The 26,127-nt window shown below is 41.6% G+C and overlaps 1 protein-coding gene across 6 annotated transcripts in view; it reads right to left on the bottom strand.

The window, feature by feature from the left end:
* Window positions 1-25,808, bottom strand: part of GK (glycerol kinase) — a 71,200-nt gene extending 45,392 nt beyond the window's left edge. The window contains exons 1-5 of one of the 6 annotated variants that reach the window (XM_082610420.1): window positions 25,590-25,808; window positions 17,643-17,716; window positions 15,169-15,275; window positions 7,746-7,823; window positions 103-186 (exon numbers count right to left, since the gene is read on the bottom strand). In XM_082610420.1, the coding sequence (XP_082466546.1) occupies window positions 103-186; window positions 7,746-7,823; window positions 15,169-15,275; window positions 17,643-17,716; window positions 25,590-25,667 (421 nt within the window). In that variant the 5' untranslated portion in view covers window positions 25,668-25,808. The remainder of the gene's footprint in view (window positions 1-102; window positions 187-7,745; window positions 7,824-15,168; window positions 15,276-17,642; window positions 17,717-25,589) is intronic. The other 5 variants (XM_082610421.1, XM_082610422.1, XM_082610424.1 and 2 more) reach the window with 5 other exon arrangements.
* Between the last annotated feature and the right edge of the window lie 319 nt (window positions 25,809-26,127).

The raw sequence follows: 26,127 nt of genomic DNA, 5'->3' as shown, positions 1-26,127 counted from the left end.
TCAAAAGAAGTGCCAGATCCAGATCCAGCAGCAGCAGTCAATTTCCCCCAGTGTGTCTGAGTTGGAAGGCCGGGAAGTGAGCAAGTGCCAGAGCACCAATACCTGAGGAAGCGCCAGCAGCTGGAACTGAAGAGCCAGAGGGAACAACGGCAACTGGATCTGAAGGGCCAGGAGAAACTGGAGCAGCTGGAGCATTAGGAGAAATAATGGCAATTCATGCTAGAGATGGCCAGGTTCAAGGTTTGCGTTTTCTTGCTGACCATTTAGGAAATGGTAGATCACATGGGCAAGTTCATCAGGATGAACATTTTCCTACACATTTAAGCGTAGAAAAAGAGAAGGAAGAGACATGGAGTAGAAGGGGAACAGAGGCATTCCAGTCAGAGTCTCTGGTTCAGTAGCGTTTCCGTTTGGACAAAGACCAGGTAAATATCTGCTTCTTGTTCAGGATGACTCTTCCCTACCTTGTCACAAATCTGCATCCTAGTTAGGAAAGTGGCTCAGTTGACTTTCACCCAACCACTATGGAAGGCTATGTGATGCAGTGAGAGAGTGCATCCCTAAGGGACTTCTGAAAGGAATGCTAAGGAGCATTAGCATTGTAGCAATGCTACAATCTGTCTGCTGGGGCCACCTGCAGAAAGACATAAATGGGTGGCTTTGGGAAGGCACAGCTCCAGGAAAGCACTTCCCTGGTAGGGTGGCAGGAGATGAAGTTCATCTCCACAAAAAGCAACAGCATATCTAAAGGGAACAGGGAATTGCTAAGTTCCAAAGTGATTCGGAAAAATATCAGAAAAAGGAAAATAGAGTCCAGAATACCATACAGCCTGTTTCTAGAACGCATGTCCCTTACTTAGACCAAATAAACTGGATTTAAATGGTTCAGACCACCAAGCGAATAGGTTAAAAAAACCCAACTTGGGTGATCTGAAATTTTTATTTGTATTAAATAAAGTCACATCCAATATATGTCTGGTGGATTTAGTTTGTTCTGAAAACAAAGTTTTAAGAGTGAAGAAAAATGCAGTTGCCTCAAAGCCCACGGACCAAGGTTAGTGATGTAGTGACAGCATAGAGGAAGAAATCATTTTTAGAATATTTAGAAATTTGCATCAGTTTTGGTTAGTCATAACAATAGAAGGGAAATATACCTAAGGAAAAAAAAATAAGCAAACACACTAAAGATAAACTAAATTATTTTCAGTTGACTAGAAGCAAAGGCAAATAATACACCTCCTCTGGATGGTTTGCTATGAGGCGCTACTGGCCTGACAGAAAGGGAGATGAAGGTAAGGCTCCAGGTTTTGGAACACACCCTAAGCAAGGACTGCTAACAGTTATACAGTAGACATTACATCTAGTAAACCAGATTTAATTGCTATGTGTTACCACTAGCCAAAAGTTAAGCTATTTATTAAGCTGGGTAAGAGGTCATTTGCAAAGGGAAAGAGGCTGTCCCTCACCTGATGACATTTCCAGAAATCAGGTGGGGCCGAAAGAAAGGTGGAGAGTTGGGGAGGGGGGTGAATTAAAACATGCATGTCAAACTTTGGGGGCTGAAACCTACTTCAGCTCTTAGGTGTATAAATGCCAAAATGCCAATGGCTGACATGAGTGTGTGTGGCCCCAGGTAAGCTCTGCATTTTCCCTAAGAACACCTGTCGTATATAAATCAGCCATTTCATCTGGCATCCCTGGACTGAAAAGGCTATCATCTAATTCAGAACAGTGGCCATGTTCTGAACACTTACTGAAGGCTTATAGTCTGCTAGGCACTGTTTTTTGTTTTTTTTTTTTTGCGGTACACGGGCCTCTCACTGTTGTGGCCTCTCCCGTTGTGGAGCACAGTCTCAGCGGCCATGGCTCACGGGCCCAGCCGCTCCGCGGCATGTGGGATCTTCCCGGACCGGGGCATGAGCCCGTGTCCCCTGCATCGGCAGGCGGACTCTCAACCACTGCGCCACCAGGGAAGCCCCTAGGCACTGTTTTAAGTGTCCTACATGTATTAACTCATTAATCTTCACCTCAAGCTTATGAGATCCATACTTTTACTTTCTCCAGCTTAACTGTTGAGGCAACAGGCACAGAATGGTAGTAAATGGAAAAGGCAGAGTCTGAATCCAGAATGAAATCTCTACGATATAGGTACAGTCAGGATGAAGTCATAGTCTTAAATAGAACATGAAAAAATACCTCACAGTTGAACTCTAATTTAGTTTCTTTTTATATAAACTGGCCAGAGTTGAGGAATTCAATCACTGCAAAATATGGCAGTATTTCTTTATCCAGGATTGAAGGAGATGTAAGGCATTCAAAGAACCATGTAATAAGAGACTTGACAAAATGAAAAATAAGTGGATCGTGATAGGGCTGAATACTCTAGATTTTACAAAAGTAAAAAATCTGCTCCCTTCCATAGCAAAACAATAAAAAATAAAACCACACCTTTGTTGTTTAAGGCCAAGCATGCTTAGGAGTTTTAGGTGGTTTGCCATCTATGGTTTTCTTTCATGCTGATACTCTGAAACAGAACCCAGTTCCAGAAAAGATAGAAGAATTGAGCTCAGTGTTCCTTCAGATCTCAACAGATGACTAACCAGGTTGAATCATTGGCCCAGGGTTAACTAGCATGTAAAAATAAAAAAAGGCAAAGAGGATAACCAATGTTTAAAACTGCCATACTCTGCATAAAGAGTTATGTGTCATAGGGAACTTTAAATCCAATATCTTAAAAAAAAATGTTTGCAATCCCATCTAAATAAGGAATAATGACTCAGAGACACATGATTTTGTTGGTGGTTTTCTTCTTCTTTTTTTTTTTTTTTTGCGGTACGCGGGCCTCTCACTGCTGTGGCCTCTCCCGTTGCGGAGCACAGGCTCCAGACGCGCAGGCTCAGTGGCCATGGCTCATGGGCCCAGCCGCTCTGCGGCACATGGGATCTTCCCGGACCAGCGCACGAACCCGCGTCCCCTGCATCGGCAGGCGGACTCTCAACCACTGCGCCACCAGGGAAGCCCTGGTGGTTTTCTTTAGTGTACTAAAGTTCTCTTTAGTATAGTAAAGTATACTGTACTAAAGTATACTAAGTATACCACAGTCACTCAAAATTAGTGACTCTTGCCTTCCTGGATATTAGTCCCTACTACGAATAATATTTTTATATTAAATCATGAATTATGCTCTACAGAAAGCTACCGAGATGAGGGTCATATTGCACTAGGCTTGCCGTGTACACCAATCAACTTCAATAGTGAGTGACGGAACCTGGACAAGAAGAGGGGAAAGAGCTGGGCCATCCTAGTTAGGCCAGAACGTTTCACCGGTAACATTAGTGAAATGTGAATATGAACACACTAAATATCAATTGATTCAAGCCTTCCCCCACTCAACATCTGAACCACCTGTGTAGTTTTGTGCTTCTTTATCAATTTAGTCTATGGTGCATTTGTAAACCCAAACCTTCTTTTCAATACTACTTAGAAGACAGCAAGGCCTGTAGACCACTAAAAAAGGGTTGGTTTTGGAAGGAAAAGGCTTAGAAAAAGGTGGGGGTGCAGGGAATTCTTTGGAAAATAGTGATGAAGATAATGCTAAGAGGGAGAGAAAAAAGTGCCAGAGGGATGAGGAAAACTAAAGGTAGGGAGAGAAGTCAAAGGCCTGCTTCATTCAGATCCAGGGCCACAAAGCTGCTGCAATCCACCTGTGAGGCCATCATGGTAAATGGCTGCATCATGGCACAGTGACTGGGAAGCAGGGATGCATTTTACCTATATCTCAGATACCACACCAGTGTTCACCTCGCCTATCACAGAACTAACACATGAATTCTAAAACAATATGAAACTTCTAAAACAGGCCACCTCTACTCTCATAAGCATACCATTATAAAAGATGCCAGTAAACAAATACACCTTTATTGTGAGGAAGAACAAATAGCCTTTCTCAGTCTTCAACTTCTTCACCTAGCCTATTTCATGTCCACTAATAGGCTCCTAAAATTCTCCTCTCTGGACTGTACTGGGGGTGAGTGAGTGGATTGCTTATCGAGGACTCCAAGCCATAAAAATGGCGACACAAAAGGCAATTAAAAAATGTAGACTGCCCCTCTCATTTGCTTGTCTATAACAAATACTGCTCATCAGTTATATAATTTACTAAGTAAAGAGAGAGAAGAATGAAGAGGAGCAGGATAGGCCTTCAGTGACAGAGATTTACAAGAGAGAGGGACAAGGAAGGAAGAAAACATATGGGGGGGGGGTAAAAGCAGAAAACCCACAGGCTCTGATATAAAAAAAGACAAAGAAGCTCAAAGACAAAGATATGTAAAAATTTGATTCTGTTTCCATCAATCCCACCTTGTGTTGTTTTAAGATAAAGCTGCTAAAGATTTAATATTGTGTTGATATTCTCAACTGAAAACTTGCACAGAGATATGACACCTTAGTGTTTTCCTAGATGGAATAAAACTGGAGGCAGAAATCTACCCTTGTCATTACTTAATGGCTTCTCTTCCCAGCTAATTACTCTTCTGTCATCCTTTTCTATGCCCCTTCCTCATCTATCCTCCAAATTCCTATCCGTAGCCTCTGTGTCACAAAGGCAAGCATGGTGATTGCCTGGTTTGTCACTATATGCCTAGGGGTCATCACAGAACCTGTCTACAGAAAGGTACCTAAACTTCTGTTGAATCAATTGATTTTACCTTCATTCCTATGGTGAATTCTTCTGTAATAAACTGAGACTATCTAAGTTAGCAACTTTTAAGTCTACATTTTGAACAACCTCTTTACAACAGAGCTACAAATTCTAACTGTCCAGAAATGAGCTTTGATTGCAAGTCCAATATTAACCTTGTCCAAGAAAGAAAGCCATTTTTCTCCCACGTTGGTACTCTTTAAATATTACTTAATTTCCTTCTGTTCTCTCAGGCTAAAAATCTTGCAGCCCTGTTTTATTTTTGCCTCATCTTTATGCCCTATTCAATTTCCAAACATACCAGCTGCATCTTTCCTCTGAAAGGTCTGGCAAAGTTGTCTCTCCATTCTTACCGCTCTAATCCCATTAGCTCATTAGCAGTCTCAATTAACTCCTTTGCTAGATTTTACTGAAGAGAGCAATCTTGTCCTTTTTAATATAATTACTTACATGTCTGGATATAAATGCTTTCTACTTGTCCTTCCTTCCTGTTTCTACTCCTTTTTCTTTCCTTTCTTGCCTTCTTTTTTACAGTCATTCCATTTTTCCCCTTTATAAGCTTCTGACTTATACATTATTCACTCTTTTACTGCTTACCCTAGAGATTACAACATGCATCCTTGACAATACTGGGACCACAAGACACTTTAACCTCATCTACCCCATATTCCTTTCATGTACTACTGTTGCCATGTAGTATTTGAAATTTTAATATATTTTGAATATCACAATACATTATTTCTTTATACAGTCAAAACTCATTTAGATTGACCTACATATTTACCCTTTCTAGGCCTCTGCATTCCTTCCTGCATTGCCAAATTTCCACCTGAGAACATTTTTTTCCTTCTACCAGAAAAACATTATTTAGTTTTTTTTTTAGTAGGGGTTTGCTTGTAATGATTCCTATAAGTCTCTGTTTGTCTTTGCCTTTGTATTTCACCTTCATTTCTTAAGGATATTTTCACTAAATATAGAATTCTAGGTTCACGTTATTGTCTTTTAGCACTTTAAAGATTTCATTCCATTGTACTCTGTTTCTTTGAGAAATCAGCTGAAAGTTTGTGTTGGTCTCTTGAAGGTCATATCCTCTGGCTACTTTAAAATCCTTTTTATCTTCAGGTCTCAGCATATGTTTGTGTACGGCTTTATGTGTATTTATCTTGCCTGGGGAATCATAGTGCTTCTTAAATTTGTGGCGTGATATCTTTCAACAGTTTTGAAAAACTTTTATCATCTATCTCTCTTTCCTTTTCTTTTGGGTCTCCAATTACAAATATGTTGGACCTTCTTACCTTACCCCATATTTCTCTTAGATTCTTTTCTGTATTTTCTAAACCTTTGTCTCTCTGTGCTTCAGTCTAGATATTTACTTCTGATCTCCCTTCCAGTTCACTAACTCAGCTGTGTCTAATACGATTTAAAACTCAGCAACTGAGTTTAATACAGTTCTAGAATTTCAATCTTTAAATTTCCATTTCTTTGCTAAGATTATCACTCAATGATTTCCTTGAACATGTAGATGATGGTTATTTTAAAGTCTGATAACTCTAATATCAGGATTTCTTATTGGTCTGCTTCTAATGTCAGTTGTTTCTTTTGGTTTTCAGTCATTCTGTTTTTAAATAGAAAACTAAAAATTGTAGAAGAAAAAGGAATGAGTAAATAAGCACATCTCAAAAAGTTTTTCTGGTAAAATATTTACTGAGATCCTTCACTTACGCATAACTTCAACTAACCTAGTTGCATTATTTTAAAATGACAACTCAAAGTCCAAAGCTGCATTTTTACAATTCAAAGTTTAGAATTTAACAGGAACTTTCTGGTTCCTGTGAGTAGGACCTTCCTTTCACGAGGGGTAAAACAAAAAGTAAAACCTTAACTAGTATAAGAAGTTGGCTAACATTGGTCTGTGAAAGAATACTCTCCTAGATACTAGCCATTAAAATTGTAATATCCTGCTTATATTCAAAATGGGCTGCTCATGAGAATGAGAACAAAATAAAGCTTTAAAAGAGGTACTTTTGTGTAAGAGAACCTTTGGTTGCAATTCTTTGACCTTTTTTGTGTCTTGAATTTTTTATCACAGACACAGAAGACATACTAAATGCTTTCTTATAACACAATAACATTAAAGACCTTCATTTTTTATAAAGATTATTTTCAAAGGAATTCACACTACTCTTACAAGGCACCTTGTTAGTATATTTTCTGCTTGAATATCACTTTTTTCCAATCAATACTAAAGTAACTAAATATATTACTAAAGTAACTGTAAAGTAAAAAGAGCTCACTCTATAAATCATCCCATCTCTGACAACTTCTACCTCCACTATCCAACCCACAACCTGTTACTTTATTGACAAAAAAATTGTGCTTTGCTATTTGTGACAGAATAACACCTTTTAGCGACTATATTTAGAACAAAACTTTCCTTTTAGCAAGTGACAGTGTCATTCAGTGCTCAACTGTCATGTGCTACTAAGAGTGAGGCTAAAATATACCCATGGTTATTTACATTTAATAAGATGTGATATCTAATGGTGGTATATTTGAGATTGAGCTTTTGAACCCCTGCTGAAATAGCCAAGTTTGTAGCAGAAGGAGCTAAAATTTTGACATTTTATTTTCATAAGCTCAACAGAGTCGATTCAAATTTCTAGATGGGAAGAACAAGTATACAAGTACTTTATGGAAAGGTAGAGAAGGGAATGGGGACATCTGTAATCTTGATTTTTGAGGGGAGGAGGAGGTGAGATCCCTTTCAGGTGTCAGAAACAGCAGGGATTATAAAAAGTTCTGGCAACAATGACTCATTTGTATAATACAAATTATCAGGAAGGGGCAAGCATAGGAAAGAGTTAATTCAAATTGGGAATCTGAAAATGGTAAATATATAACAACTCATTTCTTAGAGGACTCTTCAGCCCAACCCATGAGATTACAGGGAACATGACTACATGCTTTGTTAGCCAGATGTTTTAGTATGACAACACCTGCAAGTGGAGAAAGGCCTTGAGTTTGACATCCATGCACAACAGCTTACCCACAGCATTGTAGAGAGGCTCTCCAGTTAACTTGTCCCAGACTACAGTGGTTTCCCTCTGGTTACTGACACCAATAGCTTTAAAGAGAAAGTTAAACAGAAAGGATTAAAAAAACAAGCAGAAATCTGAGGATAGTTCTCACTTTTTTTTTTTTTTTTACAGGCACAACTAAACATAAAAATTTGAAAAAAAAACATTTGGAACGTCTGTGGTGGTATTGAGTTGATTTTCTTTGACTGGCCCAGGAAAAGCGAACCACCAATGTCAACTACTTCTTTTTCTTTCTACAGACTTCTTCCTGCTTCACTACCAGCACACCATTACATGGACCCAGATCAACAGCCAAATAAAAGACTCTCAGGTTGCCTTATAAATAAATAGGGAATGCAGTAACTTTCCAAATTTACGATACCCAATTTATCATGCTGAGGAGACCAACAATAACCTCATTCGTTTATTTACTAACTGCCACAAGAAATTTCCCTCCGTGTGTGTGTGTGCACACATGCCTATATTTTGAGAAAATAGTCATAGATAAAATCCTTCATGCTGGGCAAACTCGTATTATGCTTAGTTAGAAATTCAGTTTTCTTCATGTATTTTAATAATGTTACAAGACATAGAGTTTGAGGGACTCCCCTGGTGGCAGAGTGGCTAAGACTCCATGCTCCCAATGCTGGGGATCTGGGTTCGATCCCTGGTCAGGGAACTAGATCCCACATGCATGCCGCAACTAAGAGTTCGCATGCCACAACTAAGGAGCCCATGTGCCACAACTAAGGAGCTGGCGAGCCACAACTAAGGAACCCGTGAGCCGCAACTAAGACCCAGTGCAACCAACCAACCAAACAAACAAAGACATAGCGTTTGAATCAGGCTGAAGTACAGTATGTGATGGCAATTACATTATACTAACCTATATACAACTCAAGGGCTATAGTTACAGTAAGTTACTATAAGTAAAATATTATTCCATACCATCTTATTCAATTCGGCTTGATTTGGCTAAATTGGAGGTTCTCAGACTTGGCTGTACATTAGAATCAACTGCAGAGCTTTTAAAAAATACCGGTGCCCAGGCCCTGACCCAAATCTTCTGATTTAACTAACCTGGGGTAGCATCTGAGCATTGGTATTTTTTCTTAATACTCCCCAGGTGATTCTCCTGTGTAGAGTTGCACACACTGGGCTAAAGGATGGAGCTTTTCCACAATTTAAGATTAGGACAGACCTTAAAGGCTACACAATCAACCCACCTTATGCTCAAATCTCTGGAATTGCCTGTTACGTGAGCATTCAGACAGCACTTCTAGTGACAAGATACTCACTACCTCTCTCCAGGCAAACAAATCTCTACTGTACAGCTTTGCTATTTAAAAAGAATTCGTTTCCTCATCGCTTCCACCTATAGATCTTTGCCACATTCTTTGGAGATACAAAGAACGAGGTAAATCCTTCTTCCACATGTCAGTCTTTCACACTTGAAGCAGCTATTCTGTCCCTCCAGGCTTCTCTTCCCCTGCCTAGGCTAAACAGCCCAATTTCCTTCCACTGCCCCACCTCCATAGGGCATGGTTTAAAGTCCCTTCACCACCTCTCCTAGGAACATGCAACTATCTGTCCAAATTACTCAAGCTGTACGCCCAGAATAAGACACACTAGGAATGTTCTGACCAACAGAGAGCTGAAGGGGACCAGCAGCTCCCTTGTTCTAAATAATCTTTATCCAACACAAATATATTTACTTTATTTAACACCTTTTCTAGAGGTATAAAGATGAATGAGATTCTACTACCAGGAAACCTAGAGGCATAGGGTAAAAGGAAGAGATTTGGGGGTGTTTTTTAAAAAATAGAAGGCCAAAAGGTCTGTAGGAATAAAGGAAGACAAAGGAGAATGTGGGGGGAAAGGGGTCTGGAAATGTATGGGACACAGTCCTGATTGTTGTAGTGACAGGAAGGAATGGGATTAATACACAGGTGGAGGGAGGAGCCTCAGTAGGGTGGAAGGCTATTGCTTCCCTTGTGATGGAGGGAAGGGGGCAAGAGATCCAGACATTAAGTACTGGGACAGGAAGTTGAGGAATTTAGACCCCAGAGCCTCAACTTTCTCTGCGAAGTAGAGCGCAAGGTTATCTGTGAATACAGGGACTGTGAAGCTTGGGTGCTATTCAACAGAGCTCAGGCTCTGAAGCCAGACTGCTGGGGTTCAAATTCCAACTCCTCCGCTTCCTAGCAGCGTGATCCTGGGTCTCAGTTTTATCTTCTGGAAAATGGAGATGATAAAAGTTCCCATCTTACAGGGTTACAAAAAGGAAAACCTAAGTTAATGCATATTAAAACAGTGCCTGGGACACAGTAACCACTCCACAAATGTCACTTATTGCTGCCATTCACTGTCATCATTGTTACACAGAGACTGGAGTACCAGTTGCAAAGAATGGGACTGAGCTAAGTGGGACACATAAAGGAATTCCCCAGCAGCACTGTGGGCACAGCAGAGGCTAGAGACCACGGCGGGACCCTGGCAATGGTTGTTAAGGTGGAGTATTGTGAACGTGGTATGTGACAACTTTACAATGAGGGCTCACAATGAATTCATGGTCTACTAAACTCTCCTATTCTTCCCCACTGCATTAATTTCCCATTAACTAGCTGGCTGCTTCCTTAGTTGCAATCCTGGAGGTTCTTTTTTTAATAAATTTATTTATTTTATTTATTTATTTTTGGCTGCATTGGGTCTTCACTGCTGCCCGCGGGCTTTCTCTAGTTGCGGCGAGCGGGGGCTACTCTTCGTTGCGGTGTGCGGGCTTCTCATTGCGGTGGCTTCTCTTGTTGCGGAGCACGGGCTCTAGGCGCGCGGGCTTCAGTAGTTGTGGCACGTGGACTCAGTAGTTGTGGCTCGCGGGCTTAGTTGCTCTGCGGCATGTGGGATCTTCCCGGACCAGGGCTCGAACCTGTGTCCCTTGCATTGGCAGGTGGATTCTTAACCACTGTGCCACCAGGGAAGTCCCAATCCTGGAGTTTCTATTCTATGCCCTTCACGCTACCTTTCTTTATTGGCTCATTCTAACTGGTATTCAGAACATTATCTAGAGCTATTTCGATCTGATTCATTAGTCACAGGTTTCACTCTAACCACTTCTTCTTTCCCCTCTATCTTAATTTGGTTCCTTAGTGCCAAGCAAAATTGCTTTTCTTTCAGACAATCAAAGTCCAGTGAACCAGCTTCTCAGGATTCTCTTCCAGCCACAGAAAAGTCTAGTACTGGTTTCTCCCGACACAGGCCTTATGCATTGCCTCTGAACTTCTGAACTTCTAATTGTGCTAATTTCTTGGCATTTTTACCCTAATATCCTCTATGTTTTTCTATGTTTCTTAAAGAAAACTTTTCTGACTGCTAATCCCAGCACATGTGCTTCTCTTAATAGTTCCTAATTTTAATTCCTTCTTTTTCAGAATAACATGTTTAGGTTTTATAATCCTCCACCCTAGTTCACCTACCATAAGAGCAAATGAATGTGACATGCAAGTCTTTTAGCTACAGATACTAAAATCACTGGACAATATAAAACCTAACACATTACTCTCATATCTAGCAGGTCCATGCTTCATCCATATATTCTTTTTCAGGGGATTTTTTTTCTCAAAACTGAGTATCATTAGTACAATTAACTAGTTAAATGCTATATTCAGAATCTGGTTAAATTTTCCTTAATATTGCCTGTGAAAAGTTATAATCACAGTTAAGAAAATATACTTAGAAAAAAGCCTTTGGAAATACTCCAGAATGTTATCACTGTTGTCTTGGTGGAATTATAGATGACATGCACCCTTATTTAAAAATAAAATTATAATTTCTAATTGGAACACATTTCTGGAGAAAACAACAACAACCCAATAAACGCACATAGCAAAACAACGTGAGCCCCAGAGGAAGGCTCTGGGACTACTAAAAGCGCCATTGGGAAGGGGTAGAAAGCTTCCATGTCTGGCAGACGTGTGCTTGTGGCAAGTTATACCACTTGCAAGGGAGATGTGGCCATTGCTGGGAAGCCCTTTAGGACAAAGAGTGCCTTTCTCAGAGGTCGAGTCTCAGAGGCGAAGGAAAGGTGGGTGGATGTGTTGGCTAGGGCGAGGCAGTGGGTGTGCGGGCTTCCCTGTCCTCTAAGGGTGTGAGAACTACTATCTAACCTAATCACTGAGGACTTGATGCTCTCAACTTTGTAGCAGTGTATGTTGTATTTTGCTTGTATCTCATGAGGGAGGATGAATGAGACTATTTGGTATTGTAACTCTTTATAGTTTGTATTTCCTTCAGTCCAGTGACAGGCAAACAGAGTGGCCCAGCCCTCTAAGCCAAGATGGAAAGAAGCAGCCCATTTACTTGTCTTGGGCTCACGTGAGCTGTTAAACTGGAAAGTGAACTTTAATTTTGGAGACATTGTTCATAGGGACCTGAAATCAACAAACTTTGGCAGATGAGGACAACTAAAACCAATGAAACTGGAGTTTGCCAAAGAAATACAACCAGCTATGATGAACTCAATGATTACCAGGTAAGATGATAAATGAATCACCCTTTAGCTGGAAAAAAACTCATTTCTTTGCCACTTTGGAACCAAAAACTCAAGTGGTTTTTGAGGTTATTATCACTGTGGCTCAGGAAAGAGAGCACTGGACCAGGAGACAGGGCAGTTGTGCTTTCATGTTATACCACCACTAAATAGCTACACGACCTGCAAAGGGTCCCTGTTCTCTCATTTGCAGCTAGGTCTAAGTGATGGAAGATCCTTTACAGCATTAGGGTTCTGTGACCTAGAGCTCTATATAGGCAAGCAAAAGCTTGGCCCTTGACAGTGCCAATTCAATACATTATCTGGGAAAAAAAATTTTTTAACACAACTGGCCTGGTATGGAGGGGCTTGTGGAACGTTCTCTTCCTTGGCCATAGGCTGGTAGTTGTTGAGAAGGAAGTGCTGGGTCACTTTGGTTCAGGTATGGGTTTCACACTGGCCAGACACAGAGGAGCGTAGAGCAGAGAGCTGTGTGCTCAGTATTCTTACAGACAGTGCAAGTGGAAGACAAGTGACCTGGACTGGAGTTATGTGTCATCTTCACGAACACCACAAAAACAAGAGAAAAAAGAATGCCACCTGAGTGGGTCCAGAAGGCCGACATGCCGCAGCGTACCTTACCTGAAAGGGAGGTAGAATGAGGTCAAAATCATGGCCAATGGCTCTGGAATCTACATCGTGAACATGGCATTCCGCCACCTAGATTATTTACATCACTGATAATGGATATTTCGACAACAGAGTATGCTACTGAATGCCTCTTACATGTTTACACTGTTTAGACCATGAAAGCTGTGAGGACAGTTCAAGGAAATTGACCAACAATCACTTTGACACAGGACTCTAAAACTTGGTGAATGCAACTCTAAAAGAAGTTTGAAGTACTTCACTTAGATGTAGGGATAAAATGAAGGTAGGATATTAAAAAAGTGTTAACAAAACTGTTATCAAATCGTACATGGGTATTTCTTGTAAAAACCTGCAGTAACAGAAATATCACCGTTACAATTTTTCCATTAATCTGCGATTGGATTAACATGTTTCCCCCATTGGACAGCGGCACGACCCTATTTGTGCTCCACTGTTTCCCTAGCACATCATAGGCACTCTGAGTTTGCTGAATGACTGGTCTTGATTATACTTAGCCTTGTTTAAAGTGAGTTTTAGTTATACAAATAAGGGAAAGTCTGAAAAAAAATCAATGTTTCAACTCAGGAGTGCTGGTAAATTTCAGCGCCAAGATGACATGAATTAAGGAACCACCACCACCAACTGATGGTTCCCCCTATCTAGAGTCAAAGTACCTAAGAAAGAAAAAAAACGTAGCCCTTGAATGGTGAACTTGAAAAATTTAAACTCTAAGGAGATGGCAATTACCACATTATGCTTCCACCCTTTACACTAGTAGCATTTCAATTTTAGATGACTGGGTTATTTTTTGTCTCCCTTATGAATGATGCAAAGCCAAACTCAGGTAGATATTCTATTAAAACTACTAGGAATTAAAGGGAGATACTTGTAATAACCTGGAATTAAAGGGAGATACTTGTAATAACCTAACACTCTCAGACAGTTATTTAAGGGAGATTTCAAAAGTGAAGTGCTTTGATTTCAAACAACCTCCCCCCTACCCAAGCTGTTCCTTATTCTAGTCTTTCTCTCCCCAGTAAGGGGCATCCCTATCCATCCAGGAGCTCCAGCAAAAACCCCAAGCCTCATCTGTGACCCATCTCTTCCCCCCACCCCACTACTCTCTCTGCTACCCTGACATCCAATCCATCAGCAAGTTCTGGCCCTTTCTCCCCACCTCCACTGCTACCACTGTCAATCAAGTCATCGTCCTCTCTCTCAGGACTTCCATGGTGGCCTCCACACTGGTCTCCTTGTGTCCACACTTATGCCTTTACTGTTCACTCTCCACACTGTTCCATACAGCAGTCAGGAAGTTGTTTTTAAATTGCAAGTCAGATCCTGTCATCCCCTATGGCCTTGCTTAAAGTCTTCTCGTGGCTCCCTGTGATACTAAGAATAACATCCAAACTCCTAACTGTGGCCGACAAGGCCCCATCCACTTCTCAGATTTCAGTTCCTTCTGAAACCCCTTACACACCCAACCTCACCTGTCACCCTTCTTCCACTGTATTTTTGACATGCTGGCCTTCTTTCTTTCTTTCTTTTTTTTTTTTTTTTTTTGCGGTACGCGGGCCTCTCACTGTTGTGGCCTCTCCCGTTGTGGAGCACAGGCTCTGGATGCGCAGGCTCAGCGGCCATGGCTCACGGGCCTAGCCGCTCCGCGGCATGTGGAATCGTCCCGGACCGGGGCACGAACCCGTGTCCCCTGCATTGGCAGGCGGACTCTCAACCACTGCGCCACCAGGGAAGCCCTGGCCTTCTTTCTAATCCAGGGATGGGCCAAAATTATTCCCACCTCAGGGCCTTTGCATGTGCTGCTTTCTTTTCCTGAAACATTTTCCCCCCAGATATTTGCATGGCTGGCCCCTTTTGGCCTTTGACACCGCAGCAAAAGTGTCACCTCCTCAGAGAGGACGTCTCTGGCCTTCCAATCTAAAGGAAGCCTCTCTATGCACACTTTAGCATACCACTGGGCTTTACTTTCTGTATGGAACTTATCTGCATCTGAAATTAGCTGGTACTTATCTGCTCTTACTGTTGGTCTCACTCCCACCAAAATAAAAGCTTCATGAGAACAGGGACCTAATCTTCCTGTTTATTGTTGTATCCTCAGTTCTCAAAGAAATGCTTGCCACTGCATGGGCACTCAAGTATGTGCTGAATGAATGAATTTAATTGAGATAATCATATATAGAGTAAAATATTAAAAATACCTTTTATGTTGGAAATATCAATATTGAGCTGTCCAAGTTTCTCACACGTTTTCTCTATACACTCATAGACAGAATGCAGAATTTCCTTAGGGTCCTGCTCCACCCATCTTCAAACAAAAGAATGTATTTGGTTAGTCCACAAGAGAGCAAGACAGATATAATTTATTTCTCTAGAGATGTTCACTTATGAGGGAGTGGCTGCACAAATCGAAGAAAATCAGATAAGCAAAGCATATCCAATATTCTAAAGAAATGATTTAAAGAAGAGACTATTTACTTTACATTTTTATTATTTTTCATATAGTAATTAATTATTTGAAAGGAGGTAATACCAGGCCACAAATAGCAAATATTCAACCTATTTTTTAATTATTTTTCAAATCCAGTAAGAAACTGTTTCCCCAATTCTTTATATTCTGTGGGTGTGATGAATTCTGATATACTATCTTTATGTTTCACTAGTCTTTTTTTTTTTTTTCGGTACACGGGCCTCTCACTGTTGTGGCCTCTCCCGTTGCGGAGCACAGGCTCCGGACGCGCAGGCTCAGCAGCCATGGCTCACGGGCCCAGCCGCTCCACGGCATGTGGGATCCTCCCGGACCGGGGCACGAACCTGTGTCCCCTGCATTGGCAGGCGGACTCTCAACCACTGTGCCACCAGGGAAGCCCATCATTAGTCATTCTTAAACAGACTAGATATAGATATTATTCTTTTGATACATTGATTTCCTCATTTACTTACTTATATATTTGTGTATTTATTTATTTATGAAGCAAAACAAATTCTAAGAAGTCAAATAAGTATACTAATCTCTTTTGTCATTTTATTTCCTAAAATGTTTTGTTAGAATTTAGGGAAAAAATTTACATTCCTTCCAATAACTATTTCATGTAGACAAGTGATTGGTCCCAGTTTTCAGACCCAATCCCAGTGCAATTGTGGTTAAGGTACAAGGACCTCAGAAGGATGAATGGCTCATAATAAATGAAAAGGAACAATACCTGGGAGAAACAAATGGCATACTTTTTCTACGCAAAAGTAGAAGTGACACAAGTTAAAAGAATCCTACGCTAGAATCTGGAAGTAGCAAGGGTATTCCAAATGCCTTTCTTCTCTGCCTTCCTCAGGTCTGCCTGGCTTTCCTGAGCTTTGAGTTCTGTCTCTAAATTCTCTTTTTCCAAAACCCAATCTCCTTCCACATATTTCTAATTTTTGTCCCTCCAAGTCTAGCTATTCTCTCTCTAAATTGCACTGGGATCAGGCCTGTGGACGGTCATTCTAATGCTGCTAACATATCAATAGCTTTTATTATTAAACAAAGGAATTCTCTAAAACATAGGAGAAAATTTTTAACGGAAAATTTGGTAAGACACTGTTTTCCCTCTCTTTCTTAAATTGAAGTAAATTTTATGATGAAATGAACAGATTGAAAGTGCACAATTTGTTGAGTTCTAACAAATGTATATACCAATCTAACCAACACCCCAGTCAAGATACAGAATATTTCCATTGCTCCAGAAAAGTTCTTTCATGCCTCTTTCAAGTCAATCACACACTCCACAGGCAACTACTTTTCGGATTTCCATCATCCTAATTAGTTTAGCCTCTTCTTGAATTTCAGATAGAGCCATGCAGGATGTATTCTTTTGTGGCCAGCTTTTTTCACTCTCCAGGATATCAAAGAGATTCAACCATGTCATTGCATGTATCAGGTCACTTTTGAAAAATCTGTCAAACAGTATTTCATTGCTATCGTTCTACTGATGGCAGACATTTGAGGGGTTTCCAGTTTGGGCTAGTATGAACAAAGCTACTATAAACATTCATGTAGATAAGTCTTTCTATAGGCATATGCTTTCATTTCTCTTGGATAAATTCCTAAGAGTGGAATGTTGCAGATGTGTGATTAATTTTATAAGAAACTGCTGCACAGTTTTCCAAAGTGGTTGTATTATGAATATCAATTTTTAAATAAAATACTGTATAATATATGTATACGTACTATATAATACATATATATAAGTAGTAATATCACAATTACTATATATGAACATTATTCCCCAAAAGGATGATTTTAGTTTTAGATGATAAGATATATGAATGTTTTTTTAAAAACATATTTTTATTTAAGGAAAAAACCCTTCCATGCAAATCAGTAAAGCAGCAGTTTGGCAATGATGGAGACACAGAACTAAATGATTTCAAAGTCAACGTGGAATTTCTGATATCTAACACTCCTTTGCTTTATTACTTTATTATCGCTTCCTTTTGTCACTGAATTCCTAAGCCATCAATCATCCACATGTTTTTGCTGAGCTACCAAGTTACTGCTTCTTTTTTTGACTAATACCTATCCCTCACGTCTTCTCAGGAGGGTGTTTGGTTAAGTTTACTTTACAAAAGCACAGGGCAGGTGGGGTGAGATGGACTAATAAACATGATGTACGTTTACATATTAAATTAGGAAACATACCCTTCTCTTGGAAACTCTTGTTTTATTTCCACTTGATGATGACTAAGTAGTTCGGCTGTTTTTGAATTGAAAACCTGAAAAATATATTGCAATATTAGGGTAAAAATGGAGGTAGAGAGCAAAGATGTTTAAAAGTTACTCAGCAACTGAAGTTCTTATTCACTGATAGACAAATCATTTCAGACGAAATGCCTTACAAGATGTTCCACTTTCTCTTCAGATAGAATCATGTAAGTTATAAGGTAGCTTAAGAAATAATAACTTCTCTTTAGATAAATGAAAATCTATTAAAGATAAAACTAAAGAGGCAATGCCTCATTCTTTAAAACAAATGGTTCCAGGTGTAGGAAACTTAATACATCAACCAATTAAGAGTATGGATTTCTTTGAGAGAATAGGAAAACCAAAAATAAAAGAGAGCTGGCCAAATGCTGATAGTGATAGTATAAGGTTCCATTCTGCATCTACCTTGGATGTGGAGACAGGAGTCAATAGATGCCCAGGCAGGAAAGTATTCCTTTGAAGGGAAGTGTAACAATGCATCTAGCTCTTAGGAGAGGTAAGTAGAGCCACATCAGCAGGGGGAGAAGAGTGCCCTGGCATCAAGCTGAGTGCCCTCTGTGACATGCTTGTCATGAATTGCTGACCCTTGATGATAAAACACTAAAACCAATGAATGAAAGCTACCAAAGAAGAAGTGCAGTACAAGCCTCCACAAATTTAAAACCACTAAAACAACACTTCTTAAAAACTTAGCAACCTTTTTTTCAGATATATTTATTTCTCACCTGGGTGTACCTATATTTAAGTATCAAATTACTTAGTCTTTCAGAGCAAGGATTCATATTTTAATTAAAACTAACTTCCAAAATCACTATAATTGCAGCAGTAAAGGCACATCCAATTAAGAAAGTGTTTCCAGGCCTAGGTTTCCTGTGGAAGAAAATTACTTGCTGAATGCAGACTAAGAAAGGAAGTAATAAGGGAAAACACACAGTGGGTCGGGTTGCCGCTCCCCTCCTTCCCCACCACACACATCATTTCTGGGGGAGGAAGTAATAAACATAATGAAAGCAAGAAGGCAAATTCTCAAGTCCTTTGAGGAGATAAAATATCTTACAGGGCAAAGGTTAACTTGATACATCATAAGTAAAAGGCACTTGGCTGAAGCCCATGTAATAGCCCAGTAATTTACAACTTAGCATTGGGTAAGTCTCTAGGATGTCCACTCCAATTGTCCCATTTTATTTGCTGAAGCATCTCTAGGGCCTAGAATAGTGCCTGGCATAGGGTTTGATAATCAATAAATATTTGTTGGATATCTAAAAAACTGTGGTCTATCAGGTACTTATTAGGAAAAAATTATTAAATAAAATGGAAAATGGGGACTTCCCTGGTGGTGCAGTGGTTAAGAATCCGCCTGCCAATGCAGTAGACACGGGTTGGAGCCCTGGTCCAGGAAGCTCCCACATGCCACGGAGCAACTAAGCCAGTGTGCCACAACTACTGAGCCTGTGCTCTAGAGCCCGCAAGCCACAACTGACCCCGCAAGCCACCACTGAGCCCGCGTGCCGCAACTACTGAAGCCTGTGCACCTAGAGCCCATGAGCCACAACTACTGAAGCTCACACGCCTAGAGCCCGTGCTCCACAACAAGAGAAGCCAACGCAATGAGAAGCCCGCGCACCGCACCGAAGAGTAGCCCCTGCTCGCTGCAACTAGAGAAAGCCCGCGCAGCAATGAAGACCCAAGGCAGCCAAAAACAAAATAAATAAAATAAATAAATTTTAAAAAATCACCAGTTCTGTATTCATCTCTAAGCCCAAATCCTGTCTCAGTTCCAGATTTTGTTTTTGCTGGGGGAGGGCAATTAAAGGCTGAAGAAACAACTTCACATAGGAAAGGAATTCAGCACAGTGCAGGCGCATAGCATAAACCCAAAAGAGGTTGCCACCACTGCTGCTACTTATTATTATTATTACTGCTACTGCTACTATTACTACTTCTATCATAAGGGGAGAATTAGAATTAGAGGCCATTAGCTCTATATTTACAATTGTGCTTAAATCGTGGTCAATTCCAGATGTGGAGAAGGGGGACAGTTAAAAAGCTGAAGAAACAAGGAAAATTACTTCTATAAAAATTGTTTTAAAAGGACTTTCTGGGCTTCCCTGGTGGCGCAGTGGTTGAGAGTCCGCCTGCCGATGCAGGAGACACGGGTTCGTGCCTTGGTCCGGGAAGATCCCACGTGCCGCGGAACAGCTGGGCCCGTGAGCCATGGCCGCTGAGCCTGCGCGTCCGGAGCCTGTGCTCCGCAGCGAGAGAGGCCACGGCAGTGAGAGGCCCGCGTACTGCAAAAAAAAAAAAAAAAAAGAAAAAGAGGACTTTCTGAAACAACGCATGTCTTCTGTCTCAGCAGAAGGGGAGTAGTGGAGAGATAAAGACGAAATGCAGTCCTTGCTAAGTAACTGTCTTTCATGCTTGCCTCACTCACCCTATGACTAACTCAGCCATCCCATCATAAACATGCATTCACTTCCCTCCCCACGTGGTTTCCCCACTAGCCTACTCATGCCACACTAAACTTTACTGTGTGATAAGTCAGACATTTTTCAGGAATATAAACTCCGTCTCTAAAACACTATGTAAATTTGCAGGACCTAAAATAAAAATATTAGCTACAAACATGTTACATTGCAAACTTGACCACAGAAGGCATAATGGCATCTTCCAACAAGCCACAGAAGTAAACACAGCAAATGGCATTATATTTTTCTTAAAAAAGGAAATTATATTAAATAGCATATTCATACATCTAACATAGCTATAGTTACCAAATTCAACTTTTTCCAAGACCCTGCAAGTTCTCCCTTTCTAGTCTTTCAGTCCAAGAGTTCTAGTCAACACATCAAGCCCTGGAGGTCTCTCTCTGCTGTTGTCTATTCATGTAATGAGCACCGACCAGACGCCAGATGCTGTATTAGGCTTTAGAGAGGGGGAAAAAAGACACCATTCTGCCCCTCAAGGAACTCAAAACTGAAGGCTCAAAACATTTATGCCTATGAGACAAGAGGACAAGAGACGGTGACAGCTCTCTGATGAGAACATGTTCTTGCCATGTCTATAATGTGATGGGCAAGAAAACTAACCAACTTAGTGTGGGGGGGGGACACAAAAGAATCACAGTTACATTTATTATAAGAGGGGCCTGATTTGAGCTATGAGCCAAATTAGTTTTACCAAATTTACTGTTCATTAGTTCCTGGCCCTTAATGGGTGCCTAATACTTATGTGTTGGATACATAAATGAAAGAAAGAAAGCGGAAATCTATCCCTTAACCTTGAGATCTCTAAGTATGATGAGATAACCGGGGTCAAGGCAATGTTTCCTGCCAAAATAAGCATGGAGCTCAAGTCATTCTTCAGAGATGCTGGCTATTGGAACAAAATGGTTACACAACCATTATCCACGGTGACTACACCTAAGCCCTGCCCAGGCCCCTCTTAATCTGAGTCACAAGATGATCCAAACCAGCAGCACTTTTTCAAAGGCAACATTTTTTTTACATATTGTGAAACCTGTGTTTAACTATGTTTTTCTTGGTGAAGATTCATCTGTGACCATAATCAGAACTGGTAAATGGCCTTCCCCAGCCTCCCATCTTCCCTTCACAGTGCAGTCAGCCCTCCATATCCACGGTTCCATTTCTGTAGATTCGACCAGCCACAGATCAAAAATATTTTTTAAAAAATTCCAGAAAGTTCCAAAAAGCCAAACTTGAATTTGCCCTGGGCCTAGCAACCACTTACATAGCATCTACATTGTATTTACAACTACTTACATAGCATTTACACTGTGTTAGGTTTAAGTAATCTAGAGGTGACTTGAAGTATATGGAAGGATGTGCATAGGTTTTATGCAAATAATGCACCATTTTATTATAATAAGGGACATGAGTATCCTAGGATTTTAGTATCCACGGGGGTCCTGGAACCAGTCTCCTAGATACCCAGGTTTGACTGTACTCAGGTAGCTCGGGAGCCTAAGGCTGGAGGTGTTAGAAGGATAAGCTTCTGACTGTGACAGACCTGGACTTGAATCCCAGTTCCACGTTACTCTGAAACCTTGGGCACACTCTTCAGCACGGTCTAATCTGGGTAAAGGAGCTTAATAATACTATCTACATCATATTTGTTACGAGGATTAAATGAGATAACGCTGGAAAAGTCCTCAATGCAGTGCCTGACACATTTCAAGTCACAACACATTCTAATCCTTTGTTTTTTGTTTTTTTGGGGTTTTTTTTTAGCAGTCAGCTTAATGGGGAAAGAGTAAAGTTACCAAATTAAAGAAGGAAGTTGACTGTTTAAGCTGAAGCTTTTGTCTTACGGAAGAAGTGGCTCCTCCTTTAAACCTGTTACACTAATTCTCTTTCCAAGAAGTTCCTACTCTGCAATCTGGGTAAACACATGCCAAGCCCAGTTCACTTTCCTATCAGACAAGTTGGAAATTTTCCTTTGGTACAAAACACATGCATAGGGTCCCAAGATTTAAGTCTTTGACAACTAGAGGAAGAAATGAACATGTTCTAAAATTGCAGGTCTACTACTAAAAGAGAAGAAATTAAGTAATCAAACATACCTAAGTCAGAGAGTTTTAACAATTTTGACAAGATAAAAAAGAAAACCAGATTTAAAATTCAGTTGACCTATAAAAATCTATTCAACAAATATGTATAAAGTGCTCCTGTAGATAAAACAGGTGTTCGTTTGTCATGTTGACCAAGATATTTTAAGGAATACAAAGATGAACAAGTCTTAAAAAGGAGGTTCCTGCTTTCAAGTACAGCAGATATACAATGACACGAAGTAGGTGCTAAGAGCTATTAACAGATAAAAAGGAATGCTATAGGAAGGGGGAGAAATTCTGACTAAGGGTTTGAGGAAGACTTCTACCAAGAGATGGCAGTTGAGTACAATTTGGAGGTAGAGTACAATTTCAAGAAGCAGATATGGGAAATTTTCACAGGGAGGCATTTCCCTTGGATGAAAGAACATGGATAAAGAAATCTTGTGTCCCTTACGGGAGAAAGCCAATATAGCTGGCATAGAAAAAGGGAAAAGAAAACTTAGCAAGGTTATGGGTCTTGTGAATGTTGAATGAGATATACAATTCAGTGAATAATGGTCAGGAAATTATTTTAATATCTTTCACTCTATAAGCTTCCTTATGACAGTTCTTATCTGCTGTATTCTTTCCTGAGATAAGCAAATATTTTTGAGTCATAATTACAACGTGGAACAATATGACTAGAACAACTCCTGGGAATCACCTTGTGACTGAAGCACTTATTCAGCAAATCTATTATCTGTATTTTGTAGGGAGTGCTTTAGCAAACCTCTTTCCTTATAACCAAGGGGAAAAAACCCCTTTCTAAACCATTCCCAAGTTTTTCTCTACTTCACACAGGATCCCTTCACACAGGTAGTCTTTTATCTACCTCTGAAGCTTTCTTGCATAGTTGTTTCTCAAGCAGCAGGAAACTTTATTGATCAACTTTTAAACATCATTCTATAAGCAGGACAGGAATCTTCTGAATGTGCACCTTAGCTTACTCACTGAGATCAAGCCACAGTAAACAGCACCCAACTTTTTAAAGGCTCATGACACTGAACAACTGATTGTGATGATACGAAGTTTTCATTCCTTCCCCACCAATGCAGAAAGATGCCTCTTGGGCAACAAAATCTGAGGGACCAGGAATAACCCGCAGTAGATAAAGAAGATTGCTGGGCTATATGGACAGCAACAGTGAAAAGTCAAAAGGAAGAAAGGCACAGTCAGGCTGGTAACTAAAAAGGCAGCCTACAGACTTATGAAATATTTTACCCACTTTCACAGAGGGCAAAGGCTGCATAAACTTGAGAACAACTGCTATGTTTGGTTTGGCCCCTACAATCCATTAGGAACTAGTTGCCAACATTTAAAAACAGGAAGATTTCACTGAAAACTCTAGACTACCAGCTTTTCTTAAAGAATTTGAAGATTTGGCAGCACGGGGCTAGTGTTCCTGCCTGGCAGCTATAGGTTTCCCCTTAGCCTGAGTCTGCTCTCCAGTCTTCCCTCCTCCCTCTACCTGCCTGGCCCCTGCAGGCATTTGTGTGGGCAATTCTTGAATACGGCTTCAAAACTCAACCCACAGTGAGCGCACTGTCTTAATGGTCTTCCTTAATTTGGGAAGATGGTAGTGATGATTGTGTATTTTATTAATCAAATCCAGTTAGGCTAAGTTTCTTACGTATGATTCAGGATTACTTTATAGACACTTATATGAAAATAAGACATAGTGAAACCTGCCCTGGGTGATCAGAAGGTAAACAATGTAAGAGACGATAGAGTTATGTCTTGGCAGCTCAAACCAGGGTAAGTCATTAAATAAGAACCAAGCTAAAACTGGACTGAAGGCTTTTGACTTTAGACAAGAGAGATGAATATCAAAATGAAGGTACAGGGGCTTCCCTAGTGGCGCAGTGGTTGAGAATCTGCCTGCCGATGTAGGGGACACGGGTTCGAGCCCTGGTCTGGGAGGATCCCACATGCCGCGGAGCAACTGGGCCCGTGAGCCACAACTACTGAGCCTGCGCATCTGGAGCCTGTGCTCCACAACAAGAGAGGCCGCGATAGTGAGAGGCCCGCGCACCACGATGAAGAGTGGCCCCCACTCGCCGCAACTAGAGAAAGCCCTCGCACAGAAACGAAGACCCAACACAGCCAAAAATAATTAATTAATTTAAAAAAAAACAAAAATACTCACTCACTAAACAAACAAACAAACAAAAAAATGAAGGTACAAATGCAGGTTTTGGTCAAGTGGTCAACTAAACAGAGCTCTGAAAAATATATATATACTGTATGTACAATGTATACATACAGTATATATACATACTAAATAATGCATGAAAACATGATTTGAGACAAAGAAGAGGGAGCTAAGTAGTCATTTAATATTTACATCAACTTGCCAGATTAGTCAAATGTCCACTGAAAGCATGGGCTCTTAAACAATAGTTTTTTTAAATTACTTTTAAATTATCTTACTGAAGTCAGTTCTAGATCACTTTAAGAGCAAGTTTCCTAATTGCCCAAAACAAATTAATCAGCAGAAAGTCACTTAAATAGAACTCCATTATGGCAAAACTTTGCTGTCAGACATGGTAAATAAAAAGAGAAATAGAATTTCCCTGCCGCTTTACACTGTGAAGCGCAGAGACGACAGTCATCTTTGTAATGGGAAAAGCATCAGAACTGAAATTTACGAATCTTCGAAATTAAATAAAGATTCTGGTAAAAGCAGTGTAGTGTGACTTTTTCCTTATGTGCTCCGCCACTCGCCGCCCCCCACCCCGCCTTAGCATTCTACCTTCTGCAATGTCTGTGGGAGAGAATGACAAGGCATCATCACGCTAATACTATATTCGTTCCACTGCTCCAAAGGACGCTGTTAGGCTACCACAGCCGTGACACAGCTTCCCCCATCCAAGGACGTCCTGCCCCCGGCAGGCCAAATGCTTCTGGGGAAGACTGCAGCAGCGGTCAATGTGGCCACCTGTCCCTGGCTGCAGGCGGGCTGCTCTGCACGGACGCTCGACGAGTCCTAGCTCCCTTCGGGGGAGGAGTCCCCCCATTAGAAGGGGGCCCGGTTCCTCCTTCAAGGCCAGGGCTGCTCAGCTCAGCCGCGGGGGTCGCGAGAGGCCGCGTTCCCCCAGGCCCGGGCGGGGCAACTCCAGCGTGGCAATTCCCGCTCCGGGGCTCTTGGCCTCCTCCTCTTGCCTGGAGGCCGGGGCCCCGGGCCGTGGGAAGAACGGGATGGGGACTCGACACCCAGCCCCGGCGTTCCAAGGCTCCCGCCCCGGTTCATCACCTCCTCAGGGGCACCCCGGGCTCACCAAAAAGCGCGTCGAGCTGGTGCCCTGGTCCACTGCTCCCACCAACGGCCCCAAAACTGCTTTCTTCGCGGCTGCCATGAAACCAGCTTGGGGGCGGCGGGCGGCGAAGGGGCGGGCGGCGAGTCTGGAGGGACGGGGGGCCGGCAGCAGTAGATGGCTCGGACCGCGCTCGGGCGGCCCCTTTACCGGCGCGGAGCCTTCTCACCCCGCCCCTCCAGCCCAGGCCCCGCCCCCACCAGCGTTCCCCACGACTCCGGGGGTAGGGCGGACGGGGGGGCGCTGTCTGCCTGGCCGACCAATTACCGAAAGCGGAAAGAGAAGGAACATTCAGACAAGCTGAGGTAGCTAGACGTCACGGGGGCGGGGCCTGGGCGCGGCGGAGGCGGTGGCCCGCGCGGCAGGTCACGTGGGCCCGGCGACCAGGCGGCCAAGCCGGCCTGCCGCAGGGCCAGGGCTGAGGCAGGTGGTGCCCACGGTCCGGGAGCGTCTCTGGCCCGCGGAAAGGGCACAACCCTACCAGCGCCCTGGGGCTTCGCTC

This window comes from Mesoplodon mirus (assembly GCF_964341445.2).
Source record: "Mesoplodon mirus genome assembly, chromosome: X".
In the NCBI taxonomy this organism is placed as follows: Eukaryota; Metazoa; Chordata; class Mammalia; order Artiodactyla; family Ziphiidae; genus Mesoplodon; species Mesoplodon mirus.
The sequence above is the reverse complement of the archived record's forward strand: the minus strand, read 5'-3'. Positions and strand labels throughout refer to the sequence as shown.